The sequence below is a fragment of the Haliaeetus albicilla genome, chromosome 10 (genome assembly GCF_947461875.1).
Source record: "Haliaeetus albicilla chromosome 10, bHalAlb1.1, whole genome shotgun sequence".
Classification (NCBI taxonomy): domain Eukaryota; kingdom Metazoa; phylum Chordata; class Aves; order Accipitriformes; family Accipitridae; genus Haliaeetus; species Haliaeetus albicilla.
Window position 1 is genome coordinate 37,010,207 of NC_091492.1, and position 27,951 is coordinate 37,038,157.

General features: G+C 40.1%; 2 protein-coding genes across 7 annotated transcripts in view; one reads left to right on the plus strand and one right to left on the minus strand.

Annotated features, from left to right (window-relative positions):
* Positions 1–1,117: 1,117 nt before the first annotated feature.
* Positions 1,118–27,716, minus strand: COMT (catechol-O-methyltransferase). 4 transcript variants are annotated; one of them, XM_069795041.1, is made up of 5 exons: positions 27,614–27,716; positions 9,091–9,373; positions 7,130–7,323; positions 5,016–5,147; positions 1,118–2,436 (listed from the first exon to the last, which is right to left on the minus strand). In XM_069795041.1, exons 2-5 carry the CDS (start codon positions 9,371–9,373, stop codon positions 2,257–2,259), a joined length of 789 nt encoding a protein of 262 aa, XP_069651142.1. In that variant the 5' UTR covers positions 27,614–27,716; the 3' UTR covers positions 1,118–2,256. The 4 variants fall into 4 exon arrangements, with proteins under 4 accessions (XP_069651142.1, XP_009928789.2, XP_009928792.2 ...); XM_009930487.2 differs by lacking the exon at positions 27,614–27,716 and adding an exon at positions 24,098–24,282; XM_009930490.2 differs by lacking the exon at positions 27,614–27,716 and adding an exon at positions 21,200–21,416.
* The window catches only part of TXNRD2 (thioredoxin reductase 2), a 56,697-nt gene continuing 56,391 nt past the window's right edge, over positions 27,646–27,951 (plus strand). For all 3 annotated transcript variants that reach the window (XR_011326649.1, XR_011326650.1, XM_069795021.1), the window contains exon 1: positions 27,646–27,777. Coding sequence is in view for 1 of the 3 variants with exons in the window: in XM_069795021.1 (XP_069651122.1) it covers positions 27,702–27,777 (76 nt within the window). In the remaining 2 variants the exon portion in view is untranslated. The remainder of the gene's footprint in view (positions 27,778–27,951) is intronic.

Consider the following 27,951-nt stretch of genomic DNA (forward strand, 5'->3'; position numbering starts at 1 on the left):
ACAATTTGCCATGTGGGAGATCCTTTCTAATGAACTAAAATACCTTTTTTTATACTAAAAGGTGGCTGTTACATTTGCACGTATATTATACATGCATTATTCACTAATGCATCTTTTGAAATATTCACGCTAACTCTACAGGTTCCCTCCTTCCTTAATTTTCTTGACAGTCTCTTGGACAGTAATGTTGGACATTAACTAGCAGTAGGAATGTATTTTTCTGATCCTCTGTTGTAAAGTGCAAAACAGTCTACCTGTTTACCTTACGCATCCTTCAGCATGTATCTGAGACTTTGGCTTGTTTATCAGTATGTGCTAAGTGCCCTGCAATGGCAGGAGTGTCTGCTTAGGTACAAAGGTGTTTAAAACTAGAAACAAAAGAGGATTCTTTGGAGTCATGACCTTTAGGTGTATAGAAAAAAATTCTGGTCAACTGTATGTATCCCAATTCTCCAGTGTGCTCTAGAAGCATGTGTATGCCAGTAAATGGACTTGAAGATCACTTTCTTTTGCAAATTTTGCAAAAATTGCTACTAAGCAAGCTTACAGAATAAATCATTGACTCACAGTGTGGGATGGAAGTGTTAGAACTCAGGGTCTGCTCCTATGCAGGACAGCACAACAGAGTCACAAGGGCTGCTTCTGCATAATCTAATTCAGTACAGTAAATCTTGTGTCTTTCTCAATGTGACACAGTTTAAATTGTTAAACTCTGATAACGTTGCCTTCTCATATCCCTGTGAAATGCACACATTACAAGCTGGCTGGGTCACCATGGTTTGCTTGGTCCATTTCTAAACTGACTCTGTCACCTTAGCCTCTTCTAGTTTTCTTTTATACTGTGCGGCAATTCTCTGTTACGCTCTTTATTGGTGTCTAGTGGTGGATTTTTTGCAGCACACAGGCCAGGGTAGATATCACTTCAGTAAGGTGGGCTATAAAAGGAAGAAGCTGATTAACAGGTCTGAAAGACTTCATAATGGGAAGGATGAGAATGGTTATCCCTGATTTTCACTCTGATTTTTAGCTGTTGGATCTTTCTGTGGCTGTTCCAAGGCTGGAAATCCCATGTGCAGTGCAGAATTTATGGGAAACAAAGGAAGTCATGTGCCTGCTCTATTGTTTTTTAGTTTTTATTTATAAATGCAACCATTGTCTCATTATATAATCACAGCAGGACATGCCAGGAAATGCCAGTGGATTTTTGCATTGTTCAGGTGAGTTAGAGACTTCAGATTTGGCTTTGTATCTTCTCAGTGACAACCCTCAGTATTCACATAGTGCTAACACCACTGAGGTTAACCGGGTTGTGTAGGACCCACCTGGCAAAACCCATTCTCTGGTCTTTATTTTTATACAGCATCTTAAACATACATAGTACTTCAGAGTAAGCAGCTTGCCCTGCCCCTAAAAAGCACACGCTATGTATATACAACATAATGAGAGGTGAGTAAATATGAGGGGATAAACAGCATTTTCTCAAGGTCTCTGGTATTATGTATTTTTGGTGGATTTTTTTGAAAGAGCCTGCTCCTTTTGTTATCTGTCTGTTACTGTGTTTATTTTAATCTATTTACTACTTCAGTTTTCCTTACCTCTGCATGGGCAGATTAATAATTTTATTTGTTCATCTTCTGCAAAATTCTGTTTTATTTTCTCATCATATACGGGTCAGTCTTCTTTCAGTGCGTGCCCTTTTCTCTCGCATAGAGATGATTAACTTCTGCAGTAAATATGCAAAAATATGTCTGATATAACCATAGGAGCCTTCACTGCATTAAGTGGCATGCTAGTAATTTTGCAAAATCAGGGCTCCTGAAATGGTCTTTTCTTGCAACATGCATGCTTTTATCCACTCTTGATAATGATTATTCAATTTAGCTTGGGGACACAAGTCTTCAGAAGCTGCAGCGACTTTCTCCACCCTACCCTAAGCCCAAACTGTGGTTGTTTGGGTCTGAGCTCAAAATGACAGTGTGTTGTTCAATGATGTGTTGGTCAAAGCAAGGCAATGTGCATCACCTTGGGTTTGCTGAATTATGTGAAACAATGGAACAGACCTTTGAGCAGTTACCCTACTTACTCCTGACCTTGGTTTCCACCTGGCCTACAATGATCTCCACTAGCGCTTGCTTTAATTACAGGCTCCAAAATAAAATTTAAAAAAAAAAAATAAAAAATTAAAGCATGGACAAGTTAACCCGTACAGTTGCATTTACGTTATTTAAAACAAAGGTTGAGTATTAATAGCTGTCTTTATCCCAAAAATACAGCCTTTTCCATAGCATCCCCCACTTTCATATATTCCAGATGAGATGGGTAGTTAGTGCATTGGAAATGGGGGTTGTTGCGGATATAGTTAAGGAATTCTGGAGCTCCTGGGAAGATGATATTGTCAGCCAGAAGAACCGAGCCCTTCCTCAGCAAGTTGCATTCCTAGAAAGAAGAGAAATTGCTTCACGGTGGCTGTTAAGCAGACATTGGCTTGAATGTAATGTGCTTTCATGTTAACCAAGTCATACTCAAGTGCCTGCATCCAAAAATCCATTGTACTACGGATTTGGAGGGAAGAAAAGACAAGGGAGAAGCTGAGTAACTCTCTGATCCTTTGTGGTCATGTTTAATAAGCTGACTTTTTCTGTTAACACAATCAGTAGAATGATAGAGATGCTGATAACATGTTGGGTCATTCAGGTTCTGAAATAGCAAATCAAGTGCAGTGGAAGTGTGCAGTTTGCTGCTCAGATTGTTTCCAACTATGTCTATATGATCAGTAAGATAGTTTTGTTTTGGCTCTCTTGCCTAATGTTTGAAAATGGCTTTACTGTTGCATTAAAATGTTGCAGTAGCTCTTAACATCATCTGAGAGACCGGCATGTACCAGTCTGCTTTGGTAGTCTCGGTCAAACTCCAAAACCACTAAATGAATAAAAGACATTTCCTGTGCTTTTTCTTCCTTTAATCTTGTACAACTTCCTGCCACTTTGTTCAGGAGCTGGGCATGAAGCAGGGTTTGTGCACAATGAAGATCACTGACAAATTTCCACAAGGCATAATTAACTTGCAAGATTCACTTCAAGTGCAATGTTTATCCTCAGTAAACCTACAAACCTAATTTTTACTGGTATTTTTGTCTAGTAGAAGTTGCTTATCTGAACTTACCAGCTGTTTTAAAACAGCCTGTAGTTAATCAGGCTGGTTGTTATCCTGTGTTTACAGGCAGCAGTTGCAGCCAAAACATGGGGTGGTTTTTGTCACTCCCGGTATATTAGAGAAGTCCTGTTGATGAATGTGCTGTGGAGGCTGTTTAGCTTACTGCTCTTGCCTCTGGTGACTGAACATCAGTCAGCACAGTAGAAGCAATTCAGAGACATGGCAAATATTCTCTGGTCTGTTGCATAGCTTATAGAAGCCTACCAGTGACAACACGCTGTATTTTCCACTGGTCATCAGGATTTCAGATGCTCTTTGTGTCAGGCTTTTCTAGAAGTGCATGAAAAGGAATGCTGTCTGGGCCACTTTCAATATGTGTTTCATCTGAATATTTTATATACATATTTCGTATTCACTATTCATATTTCAATACATGCCAAAATTGCACGTTAGAAGGTTTGTAACATCTGAGAAAACGTGGAGATCTTTTCTTCAACTTTCTCCTCTTAATTTCTAAGGTGGTTTTTTTTTTAAGCAAAGCAACTTTGTCACAGTTGCATCAGACTGACCACTATGATGGAACTAAGCTACCTGTTTGTTTTGGCTGTGTTGTGAAGGTTAAGCTCCCTCTGATAAGGATGCGCTAGCTCTTCCCAGTGGAAAGAACTCAGTCATCCTTACAAAGCTAGTTAAAAAGAAAACATTCTCTGGGTACAAAATAACTGTAGGGAGGGAACATTTTCTTCAGCTACTGCTGTGTAAATTCAATACTGGCTGTTCATAACCCCAAACAAATTTCCTTTCAAACAGCTATCTGGAAGACAGGGCTGAAATTAAAAAAACGGGGAGCCTGGATGAGAAAATCATGTTGTAGTCCTCAAGCAGGGGTCAAGAAGAAGTTGGCAGGTTCTCAATGTAAGAGGCAGCCTCAAAAAAAGTGGATTTATTTGTGAAGAAAATAATTGAAAAATTACACTTCCATACAAATAGTTAGGCAGTTGTAGAAAATTTTATCAGCCTGCAGCTCCAAAGCTAGGAGACTATCTGTGTATGCTGTGTTGATAGATACAGATGTTGTGAATCTCAGTTATTTAACACTTGAAAATACCTTCCTATTGAGAAGTCCTGTAGTAGTTACCTCACTTATCATTGCCTGCTGCTGTTACAGCCAACTTGTTTTGTAATGCTAACAGTAATGGTTAAGGCAGGTTGGGAAGAAATGAGCATAATTTTTCCACATTCAGGGCTGGAGGTAGAGTAGCACAGCACTTCCCTAGCAAGTGCCTGACTGGGGCAATCCACACTCCTCCAAAGGTTGCTTTGCAGTCAATTAATAAGGTGGTTTAAAGAGTCCCAGAAAGGTGATACCCAGCTGTGCTACCAAAATAGGATTTCATCAAAAGGCTCTGCTGGCACCACAGACCCATGCAAAAAAAGGAGTACTGAGGAAATTAGAGAGGGGGAGCTGGGATATGCAGGTCCTAAGTCTCACCTGCTCCAAGGATGAGGATGTTTTGGGGTCAAGTGTTCCAGTTAGTGACCATGCATGCAGACACTCCTTCTAGGGAGTGTAAGACCCAGACCATGTACTCTGCCAGCTGGGATTTCTACTGCAGACTTGTTTGTTCAGGAAACAAAATGGTACAACAGTATTTGCCAAGTCCTGAGCTATGTAGCGTTAGCAATTGTCCCTGACAAAAGTTTGGGATCCTGTCCCGCAAATCCTCTTTTCTTGTAAGGTTGCTATTTTGGCTACCATTCTTCATTTTACAGAGGATGAGGTCCTTCATAAAGAATATAGGCCTCACAGACTTCAAGGCATTTGCTACTTTACTTTTAAGACTGGAATTGTGCAAACTGACCTGAAGTAGGATGGTGTCTGGTGTGTACCTGTCTTTCCAGTGGTCTAGAAAGACAAAATCCAGAGTATCCACTTCATATTTTTTCTTCAGCTGGGGGATTATTTCCTCTGAAGGGCCTTCGAGGAGTTTTACCTGAAATGCAAATCCATCTGATGAATTGTGAACCATTAAGAAAAAGCACATGCCTCTAGCTTATTTTAAATTGTGGCTAGACATCAGTGATCCTGATTATAGCTCAATATTGCCTCAGTTTAATTATTTCATAGAGCTAGATCAAGTGTACTTTTTTCTTTTTGACAAATCAACTCAGTTACGTTCCAAAATATGGGTTTGGGTGGTTTTGTGGTTTTGTTTTTTTTTTAATAATAGCAGAAAAAGTGACCTGTTGTTTCTGTTGGATAATGTGATTCTTTACTGGTAACATGGGAATCTCCTGTTGAAAACAATACTTTTAATTACTTTTTTTAGTTACATCTCAGTTGTATCTTGTAGTCCAAGGGAAGGAAAAAATACAGAGAACAGGTTAGTTTAGAACAACGCTGGAGGCTACAGTATGTAGAATTGGTATGTCCAGTAGAGGGAGGAGGCAGGACAGAGGCTATTACATCTTCCTCACAGGTTTATTGGCATAAATACTGTTAAACTGAAAGAAGCTGCTGCACACTGATTTGTTAAGCAAGCGCCATATACTGTGAGCAGAGGGAAAAAATGGCAAGGAAATCTCTCTGGTTTATGACTCATAGCTGATCAGGAGATTAAATCAGATGGGGAAAATGCAATTTTAGGTGTCACTAGTACTTCAGGTCCTCTTCAAGAAGTTAAATGCATTAGAAGATCTCACGTTGGGATTTATTTCCTCTAGTTTTATCATCTATGTTGAAGGGAGTTGTCTAGTTGAATAGACAGGCACTTCTTAGGCATGAATCCCCTGACCTGCTGTAGATGTCTGCCTTGGGCTGAGATGGATTATAGACTGGAAATACCTGCATCTCAACCAACTGTACAGAGTCAAGACACGTCAGATTGCACAAAATTTAGGTATATATATTGTGACCAACTAGATTTGGGTAAGTACATCTCCTCTGAAGTCCATAGCACATAATGCAACTGCTTCTTGTGAGCTTTTGTAATAAATTAAACTATGGTTCAGTTTTCTGTTGTACTCAATCTTGACACTGATTTGAACCTTTCAGTTTATATATAGAAAACCAATATTCTCGTCTAGCTTTTGAGAGGTAACATAGTGAAGTCCTCAGCTGTACTGCTGTGAGAGGTCAGGGACTGTAACTAGGCATGGAGCTAGTTAAATTAGTAAGGACTGTGGGTGCAAGAAAAAAAAATATAAAATGTCTATGAATAAATGTTGGACAGAAATCATAGGCTTCTGATTATCAGGAGCAGGAATCTGTGGGGTAGTCTTGTAGTTCAATAATGGCAGTAAATCTAACCAGTTTTGCAACAGTGATTACTAATTTTACGAAAAACTGTGTGTGCTGATGTCCTGTGACTATAATAAGTAAAATAACTGACTCCGGAGCCTCCCTCCAGGTCTGTATTTTTCTTACAGTCACTATGTGTTTTGAAAATAGCTCTCAGCAAATGGCCTGTCTACTGTACTTACCAGTGAATAGTGAAGAGACCAAACTGGAAGATGAAGTCTAAATGCTTTCAAAATGTTAAGGAGATATGGATAATATATGATCGTTTCTGGTCTTGCCCCTCTGAATCTTCATCCTGACACACGTAGCAAAGAACTCTGGCGAACAACCCTGATTGTTTTGGTCATGCACACATCTTGATAAACCTCAAACTCTACCATGACTCCCAGCTGGGTCTGCATCGTACTTGGACACCTGACTGATGCTAACAAATTTAGCTCACTTGAACTGTATGTACAAAAGAGCAGACAACTTTGGTCCTCTGCATGGACACTGGTAGCTTTTCCCTACTGTCAAGCCTGATGGTTAAACTGTGCATGTTCCCAAACACTTAGGGTGCCATACTTGCTTGACAAGTAAAAGACAAATTTAAACCTATTATTGTTGTTTCTATAGATAAAGTCCCACTCTCTATGTATTGCTTCCTCGTACCAACCAGAGACAAATGGTATTTACCTTATCTTGTACTCCAGCAAACTCAATCATCTGTTTAGCTATAGCAGCAAATTCTGGGTTGAACTCCACAGTGAGAAGATAAGCTCCTGCCTTCAGTAGCCGAGCAATCCTAACTGCTGAATAGCCACAGTATGTTCCCAGCTCAAGTGCAACTGATGGGTTGACCTCTTCCACTGTCTTGTCTAGAATTAAACCTGAATAAAATGGAAATAGGTTAACTTTAACAAAATCAAACTGGTTCACAAACAGAAGAGCAAGTTAGTGACAAGAAACTTACAATGTCCAAGTACTACTCAGTTGCTCAGGACATTAAAAAATTAAGGGTTGATATATACTCTATCCTTCGCAAATTGGCTTATCTGTGATTAAGTTGATCATGGATATTCTGAGTTTCAAAATGCAAACTTTCAACTAAAAAAAAAATATCTTAGCTTCACAATATAAACCTTTCTGAGTAAGGAACTGCCGGAATTAACTAAAATATTTATAGTGTTACAAGGGAAAAACGCAGTGTTTTTTCCAAGAACTTATTGCAGAAACTGGCCATATTTGTGAAAGGTGTAACTCCTGAATTCTGAGTGCTCATATTTGTTGCAAATGTTACATGCAGCAGTCTGATACAAAATTTCTTATCCTAAATACTTGTTTTTAAAGGGAAAAATAAAAGTCTAGTTATAAAGTTGCAAAATATTTGGATGGAAAACATTAGTCAATTGTTAACAACAAAAAAATGTTCCCCAAAAGAGATGACAATGTACTATATTCAGTCCTTCTGAAGAAAAGGGTTTATTTGTGAGAAAACTCTCTCTTCTTACTTGTATGGCTAGAAACTTGATAACTAATCTGAAAAAGTATTTGAAGGGATTTTACACTGAGCCATGGAATTTTTCAATGTACATACACATTTCATTACATATTTTCCTGGGTGTCACTTGCTTATGAATAGTGTGATGATGCTTGCATCTTGAGATCATGTGGTCACTCTCAAAATCTTAGGCACTAAAGATGCATTAACTTTGATGGCTCTCATCTGAGGAAATGTCATCTTGTCAGAGCAAAACCAGAGTGAAAGTCTTAAGAATATAATCCCAAATGATCAAAGTTTAGAGCTTTAAGAATTCCTACTCAGCCACCACCTACTGTTCTGTTGCCCTAAGCATCCCAGCCTGGTATGCAGAAGAGCTAGTTTCACAAAATGTACCCATGACAGGGAAGCATTTTTATTACAATGCTTACAGTTGTATTTCATTAGCTATGATAATCCCAGATGAAGCAAACTTCCCCTGCAATTTCCCAGCAAGAGGTACTTTTGTGTTGAATTCATAAGGGACCATGTTAACATTTTTCCATTATAGTATTTTGAAGATTGTCACTTTCATGCAGCTAAGAAAAAAGATATTTTGTCCACATATTTTCCTTTAGGAGGCAAGAACATTTACTTGCTAAGCAGCAACAATGCCTGATAGCTGCTTTTGGGTACTACATGGGTAGGATTTCTCCCCTCAATGGTAACTTGTAACGTATGGTTGCATATACAAAATTCAGAGAGTTTAAAATACTTCTTTTTTCAATTTACTATCTTTTGGTTAAGGATCTGAAAGTACTTAACATAATGAATTATGCCTTAAGGCCACCCTGTATAGGAACTGCAGTATAACACAACCCTATAGTTTTCCCATAAACTGTCACCCTCTGCTTACATACTTGCAATGTACACAACATACAAACCCAGATTTGGTCCTCTGACTTCCTGGATTACTCACTGGATACCCCTCCTCAAAGATATCTATCTGCACAAGCATGCATTACTGTTTACAGAACTACTCTGCTGACCACAAGGCTGTTGCCGCTTTATTTTTTTTTTTGGCAGCAAATGGAAGTTACCGCGTGAATACAATAAGATGTCCTATACTATGCTAGTCTTGAAGGATCTTTCAAGTGCTGATCCCTGCTGCAATTACCTTTCTCATCGCCCACATTCATGGCCCACTCTTTCTGGGAGCAGTACTTATCTATAGCGTCCAGCACACTACAGGGGTCTCCTCGGACTGCATTCTGCAGCACGAAATTTAAAATCCTCTGTTCTTTGCTCTGATTCATGATGAAATTGGTTATTTTCTCCCGGATTATTTCATTCCAGATAAGGGCTGCAGTGGCGTTTTTCCTGATGAGCACCACAAAGACCAGCAAAACGAAAAGCAGGATGAAGACAATGAACAAAAGGACTGAAGAGCTCTCCAGCATCTGGAAGGAAAGAGAAAAACAGCCCAGGGTTAAGGTGGCACGGGAGAGAGCTATCCTTTTTGTAAATATTAAGCTGAATAACTCACAACCAACTGTACTGAACAGGAACACACAGAGTTTAATTATTATATTGTCCAGAGTAGCTGAAAATTACTCTCTGTCACTTGATAATGGATGGTGCTCTGTGGCACACCCTTTAGAAGTCAATTTTACAGGCAGTCAACAAGTAGCTTTATTTAATGCTCTGGTCCCTTCCCCCACACAGCTGCTCAGTCCGGGCTTCAAGCATGCCACTGCACAAGGAGCCTCTCAGCATCAAAGCTGTTCTAACCATTTTTCAGAGGATTTAAAATCTTAAATTAGAGCCTGCATGTGAACCCACTCTCCTAATTTTTGAGCATTGGGAAACTTCTAAGCTGGCCTTGGTAAGAAAATATGGAATGTCACCCTTCAATTTTGAGCACAGTATCAGCAGAAACTGGGCACTGTTAGGTAACATTCTTTTTCAAATCAGTCTACAGGTCCTAAGTTACTACCTTGCACGCAGACCTCTTTGCTAGCACCTGCCCTTCTTGCCTGGTCTGCAGAGAAGCTGAGCTTGATGTTTCAGTAGGACTCAGCCTGCCTCCTTCCTTTCAGAGCCTGCAGCACAGGTACCCAGGTGGAATGGTTTACAGAAGACAGTAGCCTTTTTCCTGCTTATAAAACCTTTGACATGAGCCATCAATCTGATACTTTTGAGAACAAGACACATTTCCTTTTATAAAGTAGGGATGTTTTCTCACTGGTTATAAAAACCTAAAACTGAATCCCTGAATCAGAGAAGAGCCCAGGCTCATAAGATTGAAGAGATGTAACAAAAAGGCACAATGTACTTCTCTGATGGGCCAGCTCAAATTATCTGATGGGATTGTGCCTATTCTCCCCCTGAAATTCAGTGCCATAGCTAGAGGTGCCTATGTGTGTGCAGCATGGGTGGTGTGTTTCTGTTTGAGAGTTAAGGGCATCTGAACATAAAGCTCAGCAGATGGGATGCATGTCACCCTGTACAGCTCAAGCAATAAATCCCATCAAAGCCATTTACTCTGATGGATTTCTGACAAGTTAGTATAGAGAAAGGTGCATTTGGTTCCATGCAGGAGTCACAGCACAAAAGATCTGATAAGGAAAGAGTTCTTAAAGTTAAGGAATTGATTCAGCCTTTGAGAGGGTGCCAAACTAAGGGTTGTGATTTGCCTGAGGGTTCTCTGCATGTGAAGTTCCCCTCCTACAACCCAAAACACACCTCATTCCTGATGATGTAGCTTATAACACCTCCACTTTTCCACCTCTGCTTCCCACAAGCAGGGGCTGACAGTTGAACTCTGGGAGGAGACCACAGGTTAGAATGTGCTCTAGTTAGTATCAGGATGAATGAATGCCAAGTTCATTTGTTCTTTAAGTCTAATTAGTCATTTGAACACAGGTCTAAACAATTCAGAATCAATTTCTTAACCTCTGCAGGCTGGCTTGAGTTGCACTGGTTTTTAAACTGTTATTTTTTAAGAACATGACGCTCAACTCTTTCTAGTCTCTGATTCTTTCTATTAAGTCTCTTCCTCTCTGAGCTTGCTAAAAACAGTGAACAGTTTCCACTTGCACTTGTATTAAAGTTCCACCTACCTGGAGTTCAGCAAAAGCATTGGTCCAACAGGTGCTACAACATCCTCAAAAGTTTTGCCTAGTTGCCCAAGACCAGAGGTAAAGGGTCTATACGATTAGCCAAATATTCCCCCAGATCTCTTCCTACGTGTTCTTGCTTCCCTTTTTTGTTTGTTTCCCCCAAAATTGTCACAGGAAAATCCTAAATTTTATGGGTGGTTAGACCTCAATTCTGTAGTGGGACTTGGCACATACACATTACACATGGGAAAAAAAATCTATCCCACTGCCTTAAGTTTTCAGTCATTACGCAGAACACATTTTGAGTTCAGAAGATGACTGAGTTTCCATGGAGATATGCTCAACCTACAGTACAGCTGATGTTTGTTCACCCATCCACTTATCTTAGTTGCACAGCAAGTATGATTTGTTTGGAGCAGATAAAAGCCTATTTCTCTTGCTTTTAAGTATTTACCAATGTCAATGCTTACGTTTAATGCTTTCCTTGCAAAGTCTGACCTGAGATACTTCCTTTCAGGGCTCATCAGCATCATTAGCATATGAAAATCTTGCTTCTTGGGCTTTCTGAATTTTGTTTCCTAGCTACTAAGAACCTGCTGCTTTACCTCAACAGAATCATCAAGGCCCGGCCCCCCACTTTTTTCCATTCTTAAATGTTATCACAGAGGCACTACCACTGTCGCTGATTGGCTCGGCCTTGGCCTGCGGCAGGTCCGTCTTAGAGCTGGCTGGCATTGGCTCAGACTTAGGGGAAGCTTCTAGCAGCTTCTCACAGAAGCCACCCCTATAACCGCCCCCCCGCGCTACCAAAACCTTGCCACACAAACCCAATACATCTGTCCACTGAGAAGCTGGATTGGGCTATATATCATTGGTTTAACAGAAGAATATCTCTCTGGCTTCACTTGGCTTGTCTTCACTTGGCTTTCATGGCTTGTTGTCATTGTTGGTGGTCATTGTCGATGGATTTGGATTACTGACATAGTTGAGAAATAATTATTCTGAACTGAACCGCAGTGAATGGATGGCCAGAAACCATTTACTGATGCCAGCAGGTGTCTAACCTTCCTGCCTTTGGACAAGGGAAACCATGTGAGCCCTGCGTGCCAGTGACTCACTTGGTGGCAGTCCAACCATATTCAGGTCCCTCTAGAACTGAAGACTGCTTGCATTCAGAATTATTTCAGACTACTGCCAGACATAATCCTCTGGTTACAATGGATACTTTGGCATCCTCTGAGTACAACTTGCCACAGGCTGTTGCTTTGGCACTACAAGATTCTGCCAGCGTGTTTGGGGCTGCCCTTCAAAGATCTGTTGGACAGCAAAAATGGATGATAGCTGCAGGATAAACTAGGTGGTGTATTTTTTAAGGAAAAGATTTCCTCCTTTATTGCTTAGCATAGATATGAGACCATTTGGTGAGATTTCTCAAAACAGGGAGAGAGAGCATCTGTAGGCTAACTCAGCCCCACTCCCTGTCCTGCAGGAATGCTGAGACTTCTTTTTTGGACCTTAACAAAAAGGACCTGCTTGACAGTAAAATCCTGCCCCTCCATTTTCACATTGTTTCCCAGGCATGGAAAAGTATCAGCAAACCAGATTTCCATTGTTTTATTTTCCCACACTGCTACAGGCTTTATACACCAGAATTACAAGACATCACATGCTCAAAAGCCCATGTATTAAAGAAGGACAGCTTCTTCATTGTCTGCAGCCTGTGAAATGTTATTTCTTAATGTATCTCTGTTAGCCAAAGCAGAGAAAAGCACTCAGATTAGACCTGCTGATTTTTAGTAACTTCAGCTGATCTCAAACAAATAAATACTTTACTCTCATCCTTACTTGGACAGCAGTATCCTTTTAAATATTTTGTTGTTTTAAGAATGCACTTTGTGCAGAGAAAGACACCTTGTTTGAGATGTACATGCCCTATCTTTTCAAAGGCATAGATTGCATTTAGGCTGCTGCCACCCATGGCAGGTACTGCAGTGTGACAACTTGATACTAAGATGCAACTAGCTTGACAAAAAGGTCTAAAGTGGGATATGCTTCTGAACCACGCAGATCGCCATAGCCTTCTATCTCTTCTAGCCATTCCTTATGCAAAAGCATGAGCAGGCTGACAGCCCTTTAGCTTGTCTGGAAGGGCAACTGATAGTTCTGCTGGGCCACCTGGAAAACAAATTCTGGATCTTCAGCTATGAAATCTTACTGCTTCAAGTTTACCCAAGAATCCCCTCTGAAGGCAAAATACTGACCTGCATTTCTCTTTGTGTCTCTTTAGATCTAGAGTTATGAGTGGCTGTTAGCATTGGTTTGTTTACATGTTTTGTGTAACATATGTGTCAAGAAGACAAAAAAAGCTATAAAGTTAAGCTCAAATGTGTGTGATTTGGGGATGGTCTTAGATCTAAAACTTAAGCAAGGAAGCAATTCAGCTTGGCTATTTCTATGATCAAGTGCTCAGAGGAGGGATCCATTTCTTACAGTGCCTCAGTTAGACCTTTGCACTTCTGAGTCCCACATGAATGCTACCATACGTAACAGCAGAGCCCACCTACCTCTACAGATCCTTAGAGGTTGCTCACAGGTAGCAACAACCTATATAGTACATGCTCCTTTTTTTCCATTCCTAGACAAGTGCACCTGGTTTTGCTGTAGCAAGGAATTTTTTTCAACTATTGGGGTTTTTTTATTATTATTATTGCTGTATAACACCCCAGCGCCTTCATAAGCTGGTGGTATGGGTTGTTCTTAGCAGAGCTCCTTTAGCAGACAATTATCCTTAAAACCACTTTCCCGAGAAGTTAAAAGGAGCAAAACAGACATATCTTGTTTTTCTTTTCTTTTCCTTTTTTTTTAAACACAGTTTCTTTTACAAAGTTTGTCCCTCTTAATTTCTGTCTTCTTAGATGTGAAAATAAATTTAGTGATAGCAGTAGGCTGTAAGAGCAGCCTGCCAAGAGCAAGATGCATTGGTGATGGTCATGCACGGGGGGGTGGGGGGGGTGGAATCTGTACCAAAATAGGTAATTGCTTTCATATTCTTAGCTGGAAAATATTTGATATGAAAATTAAGTGCATAATTCAACCAATTTAAAACTACCACTACCTAAGAGACAGTCATGTTATGACAGCTTTAGAAAATGCAACTGTAATTTTAGCTTTAATGTGGATTCATGAGATTGATTAAATATGCAATAAAACTGAACTTGCAAATAGTCAAGTTTCCCATAACCATTTATTACAAGGCAGTCACTCTTACTATTTAATGCTTGTACTGAGGTTCCAAATACACAGGTTAACGCTGCAACCTCTTCTGTGCATTAGAAACACCATGATAAAGTAAGCCTTCTCTTTGAAAGCTAAAATTTAAAGTGGAAAATAGCAGGCAAAATGAAAAATTCAGCAACAGAATAAACAGAAAACTGGAGGGATAACATTATGGAAAGGAATGAATAACTCATATTACTAAATCTGCTTTTGAGAAGACAGAGTTTAAAAGAAAATATATTAAAATTTCATGCCCAAACCTGTCAAACTACTGACGAGTCTTTCTAAAGCACTGGGTTATTTTCTTATGCATGTAATCTTACTCAATTTGGCAGGTTTCATAAGACCAAATCATAACTTGACAATGCAGTTCAGCAGTTTTCCCCTGATGCAAACCATAATCAAACAATCAGCATTTGAATAGGAGTACCTCTGTTTCAGCTTACAGAGATTTAAAAAGACACTTTCAAAGAGAGAAGCAAACACAAATTGTGGGAATCTGCTGCCCCAACTTATCTGCCCCTGAAGATAAAATACCCAAGTCCTTCCTTCCAATGGCTATAAAAGAAACTTCAAGAGACTGGCTCAGCCTTAGGGATCTATTATTATGGCAGTAGTTGTTAAATTAGGGGATTCACTACCCCCTTACTATTATATGATCTCCAGTTTTTCTGAAAACATAAAAATGCCCATGTGATGGAGCACAAAGCAATACATCCTTTTCTTTATTCTTGTACAGGTGACTCCAGATATTTCACCAAGGGTTACAATAAGGATCTTTCAGTAATGCTATTTATCAGTCCTTCTAGTAAATTTTTCCATGTACTGTTAAAAAATAATTGGTCTTAGAACTCCCTGAAGTGAAAAAATAAGGATTAGAACAATTAGTAACACTAACTTTTAAGGTAACTCTGAGTAACCAGATGAATTTAAATTGAGATTTTTCTTAGTGTTTCATAAAAACTGTATGAAGTTTTCAAAACACTGTTAGAGGAAGGTGTATGGAGATTTGATCTAAACTACTGATTGCTACTGTTTCTCTCTCAGATTCCAAAACAACCTCCCTCAGCTAAAAACTGATATTTACTGAGAAGAAAAATAAACATGTTGAAAGTAAGCACCTTTAATAAGAACCTATGTCTTCGTGAGTTCCACACTCAGTGAATTAAAAAAGTATCAAATTTGATTATTTAACTATTCTGAAGCTGGGTTCATTACATTATGAGTAATTAACAAGACCTCATTTCCTACAGGTGCAACAATAAGAGATGACAGGTATTGAAATACTTGGGAGGTTGAAAACTGTTGGATAGAACACTTTACTGATCAAGGTGAATCCTTATAAGCCTAATTACAGAACCTCTCATTACAATTTTAGCTTGGATAAACTGATATTGGTTTGCTTTGTACTGAAAATGAAGTCCTAAATATAATCACAAAAAAATCTCTTTTACAAAGACAGCATATACATTAGACTGCTATACTCCAGGACTGGAATGAGAGTAAACTTTGTGATCCTGAGTCAGGGGACTTAAGGTTTGAGTCTCATTTTGGCAATATTTTTCTGATCTGATCTTGGGTGAGCTGCCTTACCTACATCTTTGTTGCCACAAGAGTAAATTGAAGTTACTGCTACCTCTGTAACTTTCAAGGTGTTATAAAGCTGAATTAATCTTTGTCAGAAAAGTCCTGAGGAAAGGCAAAGTGATTTTATCTGCATTAACTAAAGAGATCAATTTTGGGATACCAAGACAGCAAATGCCTATGTGACATTATTATTCTTGAGTTTATGGACAACAGGGAAAATGTGGAGACAAACAGTGCTTCAAACACTTTCCTTAAATGATTTCAACCTGCTGACAAATCAAGCCTTTGAGGAAAGATGATGATGCATCCAATCTTGCTATAATTTTTCTTGCATTTAATCTAACTGCCAAGTACTGGTTGGTTGTTTAAGAGTTTATTATGACCCTCCAAGCATCCAGACAGTACTTCAGCATTCTAATGCTAAAGGGTTTAGAATCCAATTTAGACTTTATTAGCTCACATAACCTGGTGAATGGGGAGTGTTTGGTAAATTTATACCATTCAACCTTTTTTCACAAAAGAATCTCTCCATCGGTCTGATGGTATTGAGGATAATAGAAATGGTCTACAATAGTAGAGTGCCAGGGGACAACAGGGCTTAACTCATTGCAAAGATACTGCTGTTAAGTCTGCAGAGAGAAAAATGTTATAATGCAAACAATTTTCTAGAGTTTTTTTACGCAGGCCATATAAATTAAGAGATTAAACCCTCCCATACATGTACCTGTGTGAAGGAGGTAGGTGTACCCTCTATTATTAGAAAAGGGTTAAAAATGTTTTAAGTTCAAACTCTTTAAAAGCTTTTGCTGAAATTATGCTTTTAAGTTTCTCATGCACTAAAGTATGTAGAGGATTTGCATATTAGCAAGCATATATTAGCTGTTTAAGAAACATTGTGAAAACAATGCAGAAGAGTCAGCACATTTCTACACATATTTTAACAATGTCTGTTGCTCTGCACTAGGCCGGAGATCTGTGCTGTACCATGACTGGGACAGGAGTTCCTGACTCTGTGTCCTATGCTGTCGCGAATGAGGCAGTCTCTGTTTTGTGATCTCTTCCCAGAGCAAAAAAGGCAGAGATTTTGGTCAGAAAGTCTAAACTAACTTCTGCCAAACAAATTGTATCCTGTTGCTGTAGGCAACAAAATTCAACAGCTTCATACTTTAGTACTTTTAAAGGTCAAAAAAAAATTTTTTTACCTCCTATTTTTTCATTATTGTTTATGTATTTTCAAATGAGTGCAACACTGTGAAGAATAATCAGGATATTGCCAAATGTGAATAGCTTGTGTTTCAACAGGAACTTAGTCTGGGAGTTTGACATTCAGATTTTCCACTGACATCATGAAAACAAGCTGAACAGACTTTACATAATTTTTCACTACATACTTCTTGCGTGAAATCTAAATTTCCCTCTTCCTAGGTTTTTCCAAATTACTACAGTTTAGCTTCACTACCATGACTACAAAAATTCAGACTTCTATAAATACAAAGTTCTGATGATTTTTTTTCCCCCTAAGCCTTTTGTCTTTTCTTTTTCCCTCTTCTCAGGTTGAAAGGAAACAAATACTTCTTACTGAATGAAAAGAAAAGAACAGAAAACTGCCTATTGCCTACTAGGGAGCCCCACCAACTATGCTTCATAAGGTTGTTTAAATCCATTCTCCCCAAACAGATTTTAATTCAGATAATTGCTACCCACTCAAAACTCCCTTCACAGTAGCCACTTTCTGTGATATCCAGTGCTATCACCCAAAGGAAAAGGTTTATATAATGGTTTATGTGCCCCATAAAGAAGAGCCGACTTCAGAATAAACTGCCCACACAGACAGGCCTCATCTCCATTCGACAAGCAGGTCCATGTGGATCTGTAGTGTTCTGGTCCAGACTGGCCTAGTGAACACACTGTACAATTAAAGCCAGAGTTTGAGGTGAGGCAATTCTTAAAGGATAATGCACTTTACTTGAGCAAACACAGCTTTTCAGGAATAAGATCCTTTCAGGTACCTCTAGGAAGCATTTGTTTCTAACAGTCCTTATTCCCACTCCAGAACTCCAGATGCATTTGTACTATTCATACTAGTGTTTGAGGCCAGTGGTTGGCTTAGCGCAGCTGAATTGTACAAATCCCACCTGGGAGGCAGTGGACTGCTAAAAGCAGAAAGTGGTCTGCCCTGTCAGCACACTAGGAGCTGGTCTGTAAAAAGTTTTCTCAGCTGAGATTTTCATGTTCCTCAGGGGCGTAAAACAAGCTGCAATTGAATGATTTTGTCCCAAATGAAGGTAGGGAGAAAGGGCTGGAAGAGGAAAGACCAAAATGGCTAGTTGCCCTCAGTATAATCACCTGTGACAGACCTATTTCACATTCTCTCTTTATATCACAAAGATCAAGGGCTCAATCCTCAGTGTCCCAAATCCCCACTGCGTGCTACTGCCCTGCTTCCAAGGCTACCAGCTAATCTAGTGTAAATCTGTCTCTCCCAGCACAGCTTTCTGCTCTCCACAAGCTGCTCCTCAGACCAGGGGGAGTGCATGACTGAAACTTGGTAGTGAGGACCCCCTACTGAGGAATGTGAAAGAGTAGGAAGGAAATTGCTGCTGAAAAGATGGCTTATTTCTATGGAAATGAACAGCTCTAACAGGCCAGGCAAGGTGGGATCCACCACAGCACAGCAGGTACCCAAAGCACTGCATGGTAAGAAGTTACCACTGCGTGGTAACTGAGACAGAGCAGGGCACAAGACCTTGGTCTCAAATCCTGACCAAATGCCTCCCCCCAGAAAAGTAGCTGGAGTGGGCATAGAGTATCTCTTACTTTAGCTAGAAAGTGCCTTCTGAGAAATCTCTCCTGAGAGAGTTTTAGCAAAACTGGTATGGATGGCCTCACACATTAAGATCTCGTTCCAACAACTGCTGCCAAAATTATGTTTTTTCAGAAAATTCCCAGTCAGTTCTAATTCAAGTGATCCTGAAGGAATGCTGAAAGACAACAGTGTGGGACTGGCAGAGATAAACCTGATACCAGCTCCAGGCTGCTAAGAAATACTGCTAAACTTGAGTTACAAGTAAATTGTTTGCAGTGTTAATGTGCTTAAACTGTTTTTCCACTGATGGAAACTAAAGCTGTAAATCAGGAAATTTTTCTTTTGCATTTAAATACTGCAGTGCTGTGCAAATGCATGAGATTCTGAACCTGAGGGCTTTGTTAGAGGAGTCCATGGCTGAGTAAGCAGAAAAAAGTAAGCTTAAGTAGAGAGATTAAGTATAGGTTGTTTATGGAGATCACTGGTATGACATATGGCTGACAGTATTGGTAAATATGAGTTTGTTTTTAAAGGACAGAAGGTAAAGAATGTCTGTAAAGGGCATCAGAAAGATACTCGATAAGCAGCAACAGGGCTAGCAAGCAAAAGTACTAGCTTTTTGTCTGTTCTTTGCAGACATTTTGCTGTAGCAGAACTCCCTCTTGAGAAGGAAAATCCCTGTAAAACACAGCTGCAGCAACACATTTATAAAACCAGCTATTCAGACAAATATGACTGAACTGAAGCTTGACTTCCATTCAGTTTTTTCTTGAATACAAATGAGTACCAAATTCCAGCATACTTAGGGCCATAAATTACATTCTCAATTTAGTCGGGGTTATCTCATCTCACTTCTCTCAACTGTCAAGGTTTACAATACAGTACAAATGCACTACACACAAATATGTCCTATTCTCTCTGTGAAAGCTGTTGCTGCCCACGGACTGGCTTCCTGACAATGAGTACCAGTCAGAATGTGAAAAACGCCGTTTCTTTTGTATTCACCACTGTTTAAAATAGTGACATTATCTGAGATAACAAATCACGTCAAGTCTAAGGAATAAGAAAATATAAATATGTACCTTTCTCAGTACAGCAGAAGCTGTTCCCTCCGATCTTTTCCTGTGCTGCTCTGATGTGGATTTTATAGAATAAGAGTCCAAGAGCCTGCAGTATTCAGTCACATTCGATCACATCACAGGAATAGCTTATCAGTTCTGTTACACAGACTCTAAAAGGAGCGGTGTCCTTTTCCCCAACTCCTCCTTTCACATATTTCTGCACTCCTTAAAGGTACTCAGTGCTCTAATAATCTTTGAGAAAGCTATTAATCTGTCCCTTAATGACAGTGTTCTTGTTACTTAGTTACAGCACAGTGAATGCTGACAAAGTCAGGTATGAGCCAAATCTGTGCTCAGTGTAAATGCACTGTGTTCAATCAAGCAACTCCAGGAATGAATTTGGCCCAAGGGATTTAGTTTGTTTTTTCAGCTCAGACGTGGCATGCTACAGCCAGTGCAGAAGTCGTAGAAACAAGAACTAGGCATGTGGGTTAAATACAGAGTGCTGCTGGAGGGAGGGAAGCACATATAGCAAATTGCTTAACAGCAACTAGTAGGAGGAGGTGCATTCAATATCTTATAAATAGTATACTTGAATTTCTATAGCTTCTAGTTGGAAAAATATTCTGCTAAAAACAGCCCTAAGATAAAAGAAGAGGCTTATTCTAATAAACCTTTTTCTTGGCTTGACTGTCTGCATTGTTATCGTTTCCTTCGAGGTAGAAACAATATAATCAAGCTGCAATTAAATTGCACCATAAAAGAAAATAATAAGAAAAACCAAAACTCAAACATAACTTGGTAGTAGTTCTCTGCTGTATTCTCACTACAAAACTCAGACCTAGTCTAGTGTTTGAAGCTCTAGCCTAGGAACTTTTTAAAGATTCAAAGAAAGAGTTTGTATCAAATGTGGCAGAAACAGGAGGTGAAGAACTGAAAACAGGCTTTGTCACATGAGGGGGGAAGTCTTTGAAAGAATTAGGGACTACCTAAGAGCATGACAAGAGAAGAATAAAAAATTTTAAGTGGATGGATTGAATAAAGAATTGTGGAAAAAAGAAGTAGGTGAAGATCAAACTTGTTGTAGTAACTCTAAACAAAACATAACTAAGACCCTGCAATATAGCATAGTACCCAATGTCAATACAGAATAACTTTGAAGTATCCCTTCCACATATAACAGAGCTTTAGCTCAACAAATATTTTCTTATAATCCAGACATCAAGCAGAACAAAGAATGAAATAAGCAATACTGCACTCCAGCTTCAGTGATAGTAATTTCCTGTCTGGTCAAAAGCTGACTGTGAAAGCATGACAGGTTATACCTGCACTTTCCCTGATGCCACCCACAGTTAAAATTAACTGAGAATTTCTTCTACTGCTGGGCTGTGGAGAAAAGAGCTTAAAACCGTAAAACTTCTTCTATGCACTGACCTGGTTCTGTAAGCATACAGCTATTCTTTGGAGATGTCCTTGCAGTTAACTATAGCTAGTTGTGAACTGGTGGGTGGTATCAGCCCAGCTTCTGCTTAGCAGCATAAATTAGTGCCAAGACTTAACAGATTGAGCAGCATCCCATGACAACACTTCTAAAGGACTTCTAACTTTGAGCTGGATCATATTCTTCAGGCTAGAAGCATGGGAGGAGCAAGCTTGCTTCTGCCTGCCCACAACTGTTTACTTGTATGATAAAGGCTATGCCTGCAAAGTAACCCTTTCTGTTGTCTAGATATGTCATTACATAAGTCAAAATGATGAATGGCAGTAACTGCAAATTAGATAAAGCCAGAGGTTCAGTTAGTTAAACCACCCAAACTGTGTGATAATGTAAGTTGCTCCCAAGTTAAAAGAAATCTTGTAATACGTTATTATGGGATATTTTCTTCTCCAAGAGAAGTTTCTTCGGTAGACTGTTAAGACATTGGCTTATGCCTTTCTTTAATTTACTTTTTTGCCCAAGACAGGGCCTATATAGATATGGATATTTTTGTAAGTTTTCACTAACATAATAACAATGCTACAAACTCCAGAGTGCATACATTTATACACTATTCACATGATTTATCCCTGTAATGATACTTGTGTCCTAGTAAAAATTTACCCTGATATTAATACATCCAGGTTAGAGAACTGTGGAAAGCTATAAATGTATTGGCGTAATACAATTTTTACATAGAGACAAGATCTTAAAACATGGATTTGGTATTGCAGAACGTCAGGATACTGCATTCACAGGGCACGCCTATGAAAAGATGTAGACCCAGGATGTCTTAGCCTGGGAGCAACATCACATGAATAGGAACAGGTCAGAGTAACTGGCTAGTGCAGACTGACTCACTCTGACAGTTTAACAGGGTTAAGCTCAGATCTGTATGCACAAACTTGTGTAGACTTGCTCATGTACAGAGCTCCCAATTGCAAATGGAGGCTATACAGCTGCAATCACATGATGCAACGTGGCAGTGCTATTCCCACTTGCTGTGCATAGCACGGAGTTAAACCTTTCTAAGTAAATCCATGCCTAGCATAACAACAAATGGCATTCCCTTCTTCTAATAATCCTGGTCAAAGACTGGTTTTTAAAAGCCTAAACAAAGAGAGACAGGAGAGCGAGCACATTATCATAAACCCCACAGATTATGTGAAACACGGAGTGGAAGAAAATTCTTTTGAGCTTGCATTTTCAGAATAGCAGGAGGGATTTTCTTTTATGTGAATTTGCTGTTTTCAACAGTCAAATTAGTTTCTCTTGCTGAGAAACATGCAACAGTGGAATTTTGAAAAAGGAAGCACCACTCATATATGAATCAGGAAACTGCCTGGAGATATCTAAAATAGGAAACAGCTAAAAGAGAAGAAAGATGGCCAGCAAAGTTGTACTCTAACATTTAACAGATTATACAAGCAGTTAGACTATTTTGTGTTTACTGTGCATCTTAAAATGTCATCATGTAGACCAAAAAAAAAAACTTCCTGCTTTCTAAGACTTTATAACTCCTCATAAAACCTTTGAAGCTCAGTTAAGTCTGACATATTTCTGTCTTTTCTCCCCTCGCTTTTTTGGTAATATATGTATGTTGAAGCATTTGAATGAAGTCAAGAACTTGTGTTACTTGAAGCTTCATTTGTCTCTGCTGTTTTTTTCCCCTCATTTGCAATCAACCAGTTGTTTAGGACAAACTATGAACAGAAGATTCTATGTTAAGGAAGGAAAGAATAAAATGGCATAGATTAAATTCTCAACAGCAACGAGTCCTACTCAGACAAATTTCTGAAAATAAAAAAAAAGCAAACAAAGGGAGAAATTGCAACAAAACTGAAATGTTAAAGCATTTTTGTTGGTTTACGAACCACACAAATGTTTTAAGTAGAGGAAACATTGTTAGCCAAAGGATGTATTCTTTGTAACAGGATGTCCTTTTGGGGCACCTAGCAAATATTAGAATGGTTGGTTTTCTTTCAGAATTACATTTTTAAATGGAATTTAAAGTATGACCTGATTTAGAGTAATTTTGTCCTATGTGTACTTTTCTTAGCTTTTTCAATGATGTAGTTTGTTTAGATACATTTACAGACCTTACATAAAAAAATTATTAGGTAATGGGATATATTTGTCCCACCTTAACAAGATGTTGTAAACTTACTAGACTTTGCATGGAAATCTGATCAGCACCTCAGTCTCATAAACCAAAATTAGTCCTTTTCTTCCCTTATCAGTTTGACTTTTAACTCTCCTAAAGATGGATTTGTCAAAGCTCTTAAAAGCAGATATAAAAAATGCAGAAAAGTACAGCAGAGTTTGACTGTAAGCAAACACCCACAGACTCCTTCATGCCAATGTGAAGCAATAGCCAGCAAAAAGTAGTATTAGAAAATTCTTGCTACACAAGTCAGTTAAGAAGCCTCAAATAAAAGTGGTAAAAATACTTCTCTGGTTTGTCCAGGATCTGTGTCTTCAAACAAGGGTCCTCGCTTGTCAGCATAACCCCCGTGTTAGAATGCTATCCATATATTTAGCAATTTGAATCATGAGAAGGTTTTATCTTGCTTTGAAAAAAGACTGGTAACCACCCCTCCCCTGCTACCATTTATTCTGTCCTTTTTGTAGCTCTGGGATATGGTTCTCTCAGTTGCCAGGGACTATGTCACCATTTCCACTTTCGTATTCACCATTTGACATGCCTTTCTTCCAACATGCTTTTTCTTTCCCTCCTCCTTCCTCCTTAATGCTAAGGACACCATGCTACACAGTAGCAGAGGAACAACAAGAAAAAAAGAAAAAAAGAGTACAATCAATCACAAGAGAGATGGTAAGAAACCAAAAAGTCCTACCTCATGCAGAGACCTCATAGTTCAACCACTGATCCAGTACAGTTCACTGACACTTCTGTAAATTATTAGTTAGGTCATGCCACAAAATACAACCTTTGATATAACCCATTTCCAACCCCACCCACTAAAAAAGAAACAAGTTATGACTTCCAAAGATGGTATCTGACACATCTCTTCTTTCCCCCACCCTGCCAGGTCACTAATCTGGGAACATAAGACATAAAGCAAACCATGCCAGAAAAACAGGAAAGACATGAAGATGTTTGAAAAGTCAAATTTCTAAAATGTTAGGTAGAAAATGTAGTTGGTCCTGGTTGTCTTCATGAGGAAGAATTTAAGTAAGCCATTAATAAATGTAACAAAAAGTACTTCATATGAAGAAAAAAAGAGTACAGAATTCCAAGCTGTCCTTACAATAAATTCAAAAAGAGAAAGTCTGTCCATTAACAGAACCATTTCATGCCTTACAAAACCTCTACTTTTGTTGAATGGATTTATATACATTTCTGAAACGTATTACAGTGGTGTTTCCTTTGCCCTTTTAATACCACACTGTTTACAGTACATTGAATAAACACCTTCCCCTGGAAATAAACCAAACCACATCTAATGCATTAAGTTAATTTATTACTTTAAATATGACTAGCTACAACTGACAAAATTCTGCAGAAATATGTTAAGTCTGATAGCTATCTTGTAAGAAGTTTTTTTTTAATCCCATGTTTTGAAAAAATATGCTTTCACTGCAGAAACACAATGCTTCATGTAAATGATTCCTGATACTAGAATGTATTTGCCACTAAAGGACTTAATGCTTGCTTTCTTAAAAGAAATTAAGATATATATTTTATATATATGTAAAAAAAGTGTATCACTAATTATTCTGATCAGCTTAATGCTAATGACAAAAGAATTAAAGTAAGAGAATAGAAAGCTATAGGAGATGAGCCAAAAACACAGCAGAAGCCACACCTGATAACCAGAATCTGTCTTTCGTCCCTAAGAAAGATTTTTGAAGTGTAGTGCAGACACACCTACTCAGTGCTGACTGCAGCAAATATCAGCAGCTACCCCTCTTATTGATATTGTCACCATGGGCAAACCCTACTCCTCATTGCTGATATTTGCCTCTACCATTCTCAGCGATCAAGCTTGTGAGAATGTGCAAAAACAAGCAGAGTGGGATTACACAGGCTTTGTACTTTCTTCTGAAGATAGCAGTCCTGATGGGAAAGCCTTAGCCTGTGGAACTGCACAGTGCTTCATCATTAGCTGTGAGATACAGTCAGAGGGCTGGTGACACCCCAGCTTCACACACGCTGCCAGTGGCACAGCAGCAGCTATGGATAGTTCTGGTTCCCAGATGATTTAAGAAGGATGCCAAGTGAAAGCAACCGACTCACTTTCAAGCTAGAAAAGACAAGTTGTGTGCTGATGTGTTTAGGAAAACACAAACGTCTAAAAGAAGCTACAATCTCACCACTGCTGCGTAGGCTGTGGTTCACTTAGACTCTGAGCTCTAAAATAATTAAAAGCAATCAGTGTGGCTGTTACAATGGGCACTTGGTCAAGATCCTATCCTTAGAAGAGTTTAGAAGCATTACTCCAAATTTATCATCAATTCTTTCCTAAATTGCCACTGTTGGTGCTGTTTAAAGGTAATGTTTTCTACCAACAGCTTTGCTACATTTAAGGCCTTTCCTTATTAGCAAAATACCATAATGCTGCAGGGACATTTCTTCAAATAAACTTGTTTTGTGTTTGGGGAAATTTAATTCTATCCTTCATCCTATGTGTCTGAACTAAATGCTGTGTGAAGAACATATGCTCAACCCTGCCTGATTCAATTCAGGATAGTGGCTAAAATGAACAGCTAAAACTACCTTGCATGCATGCACCTGAAAAGCATAAAAGATTAGTATCTGAACACACTTGCAGTTTCTTTAATTCAAAGGCCTCTCAGTATGCTCTAGTCATGTATTTCTACTGCTGCTGCAGTGGGTAAGAATCTTTCTAGTGATTTATTGATTAGTGCTGCAGGAGGCAATGGAGAGGGGTTTTACCTTTTTTGTTGTTGTTTTTAACAGCAGCGATACTAGACAAGTTGTCAGTCCATTTACTAAAGTGATAGTAATTCCTGTTTCATGTATTTTCAAACATTAATGGAGTGAAAAAAATTAATCAGACCTACAGTGGAGGTGATGTTTGTTCTACAAAACTTTCTTCTGAGTATTTTAATTTCCTGCCATTTCTCCTCAATTGTAGATGATCGATGGCTTCCAAAACAAAATTGTTGGATGCTGCCCCCTTGTGAGCCAGGCCCTTGCCCCGGAACCAGCTGAACCATCACTACCTAAAACATTTTTCCTGTCGCCAGCTCCCTCTCCCCAAGAAAAAGCAGCTGATTCTTTGTCCCAAACTCTGATTTGGCTATGGTGGTATTTATCACATACGACTCACTGCATACAGCAGCCTGCAGGGTCACTATTGTGCTTCAGTAAAGGCCAACAGCCAGCACTTCTGAATGGGAAAGAACTTGTTCCCTGTGGTATTGTTTTGATCAGTGCCTACTTTGAGGCCTTTTACCTTAGGCTGCCAGAATACATTACAGGCATTAATAACTCTCACAACTCCCATCCGAAGTAGGTCAGCAGCATCACCCTTGTTTAATCAATAGCTGGCATGTGGCACAGGGATAGGAAACGCTACCGAAGTCTGTGAAACATCCATCGGAGGTGCTCCGACAGGTCGTCCTGTGCAGATATCCATACCACCACAGTCAAACCACGTGTTAAAGCTGTTCGTGCTGGTCTAGTTCACTGACCTGCGTAGCATGTGCCCTGCTCCACCATTTCGGTTGAGAAAGCCCTCTTCTCTCCGACCCGAGTCCCTAGCGCCTGCTCTCAACGCTGAATATATCTTAGCCACAGGAATCCGAAGCAACGTCCCGTTGCCTGTAATACCTCATGGAAGGGAGAGGCTTTATTCAAACCACCTTCTCAGAGGTTTTTAACTTTCAGTCTGCGCACTGCACCTTTGGAAGGGGCTGTGGCAGCCGGCCTCTCACCGTGTCTGTTACAAAGGGACGTGCAGTTTCAGAGGGGAAAGAACAGGGCTCTGAACAGCGGTGAAGGTTCTGGGCACTCGTCACGTTCCTCTTCTTTCCCTAAAGGCCTCTCCTGAACCCCTTTTGCAGCAGCACCTCGGGGAGAAGCCAGTCAAGCAAAGCGTGGGGTTTTTCTTCCCCTTCCAAGCGCCTGATTTTAAGGCAAACGCGCCTCTCTAACGCCAGAGTCTGTGCTCGCCTTCTAAAACCGCCTCCCGCGGCTTCGCAGCGGCTGCAGAAGCCGGAGCCCCCGGCGCAGGGCGTGCATTCTCTCCGGGCGGGAAGCGGCCGCCTCCCCTCAGGTCTGCGCCGAGGGCGGGCGTCGTGCTCGCACCCGCGACGCGGCGGTCCGCGCGGCGGTCCTCGCGCCCCTTCATCCCACCGCCTTCACGGGGCTCCGCCGCCCTCACCTACCCGGCGTCGCCGCCCTCCGCTCAGGCGCTGCTCGGCCACCTCGCAGGGGTCCTGGGCGGGCGCGGAGGCCCTTTGCCGTACAGCATGGCGGCGCTATGGCGGAGGCGGGAGCGTCTCCTGGGAGTGTCGGGGCTGTGCCGTACAGTACGAGCCCTCTCAGGTATGGGGTGCCCTCTGGGCTCGGGCCTGGCAGAGGCAGCGCCTCCGCCGAAAGCGCCTGGGGACGATCTCCCGAGCCCATCCCACCACCCGCACGGCGGGGAGAGGCCCGCCGAAGCCTTCCTTGGGCGACCGCTGTGGGGACCGGCGGAGACCGCCGCCCGCCCCGGCGGCG

Coding starts and splice junctions, on each gene's coding strand:
- COMT (XM_009930487.2), bottom strand. Junction 7,324..9,090: donor GAATGTGGGCGATGAGAAAG/GTAATTGCAGCA, acceptor CATTTTATTCAG/GTTTAATTCTAGACAAGACA. Junction 5,148..7,129: donor TTGCTGGAGTACAAGATAAG/GTAAATACCATT, acceptor TTTGCATTTCAG/GTAAAACTCCTCGAAGGCCC.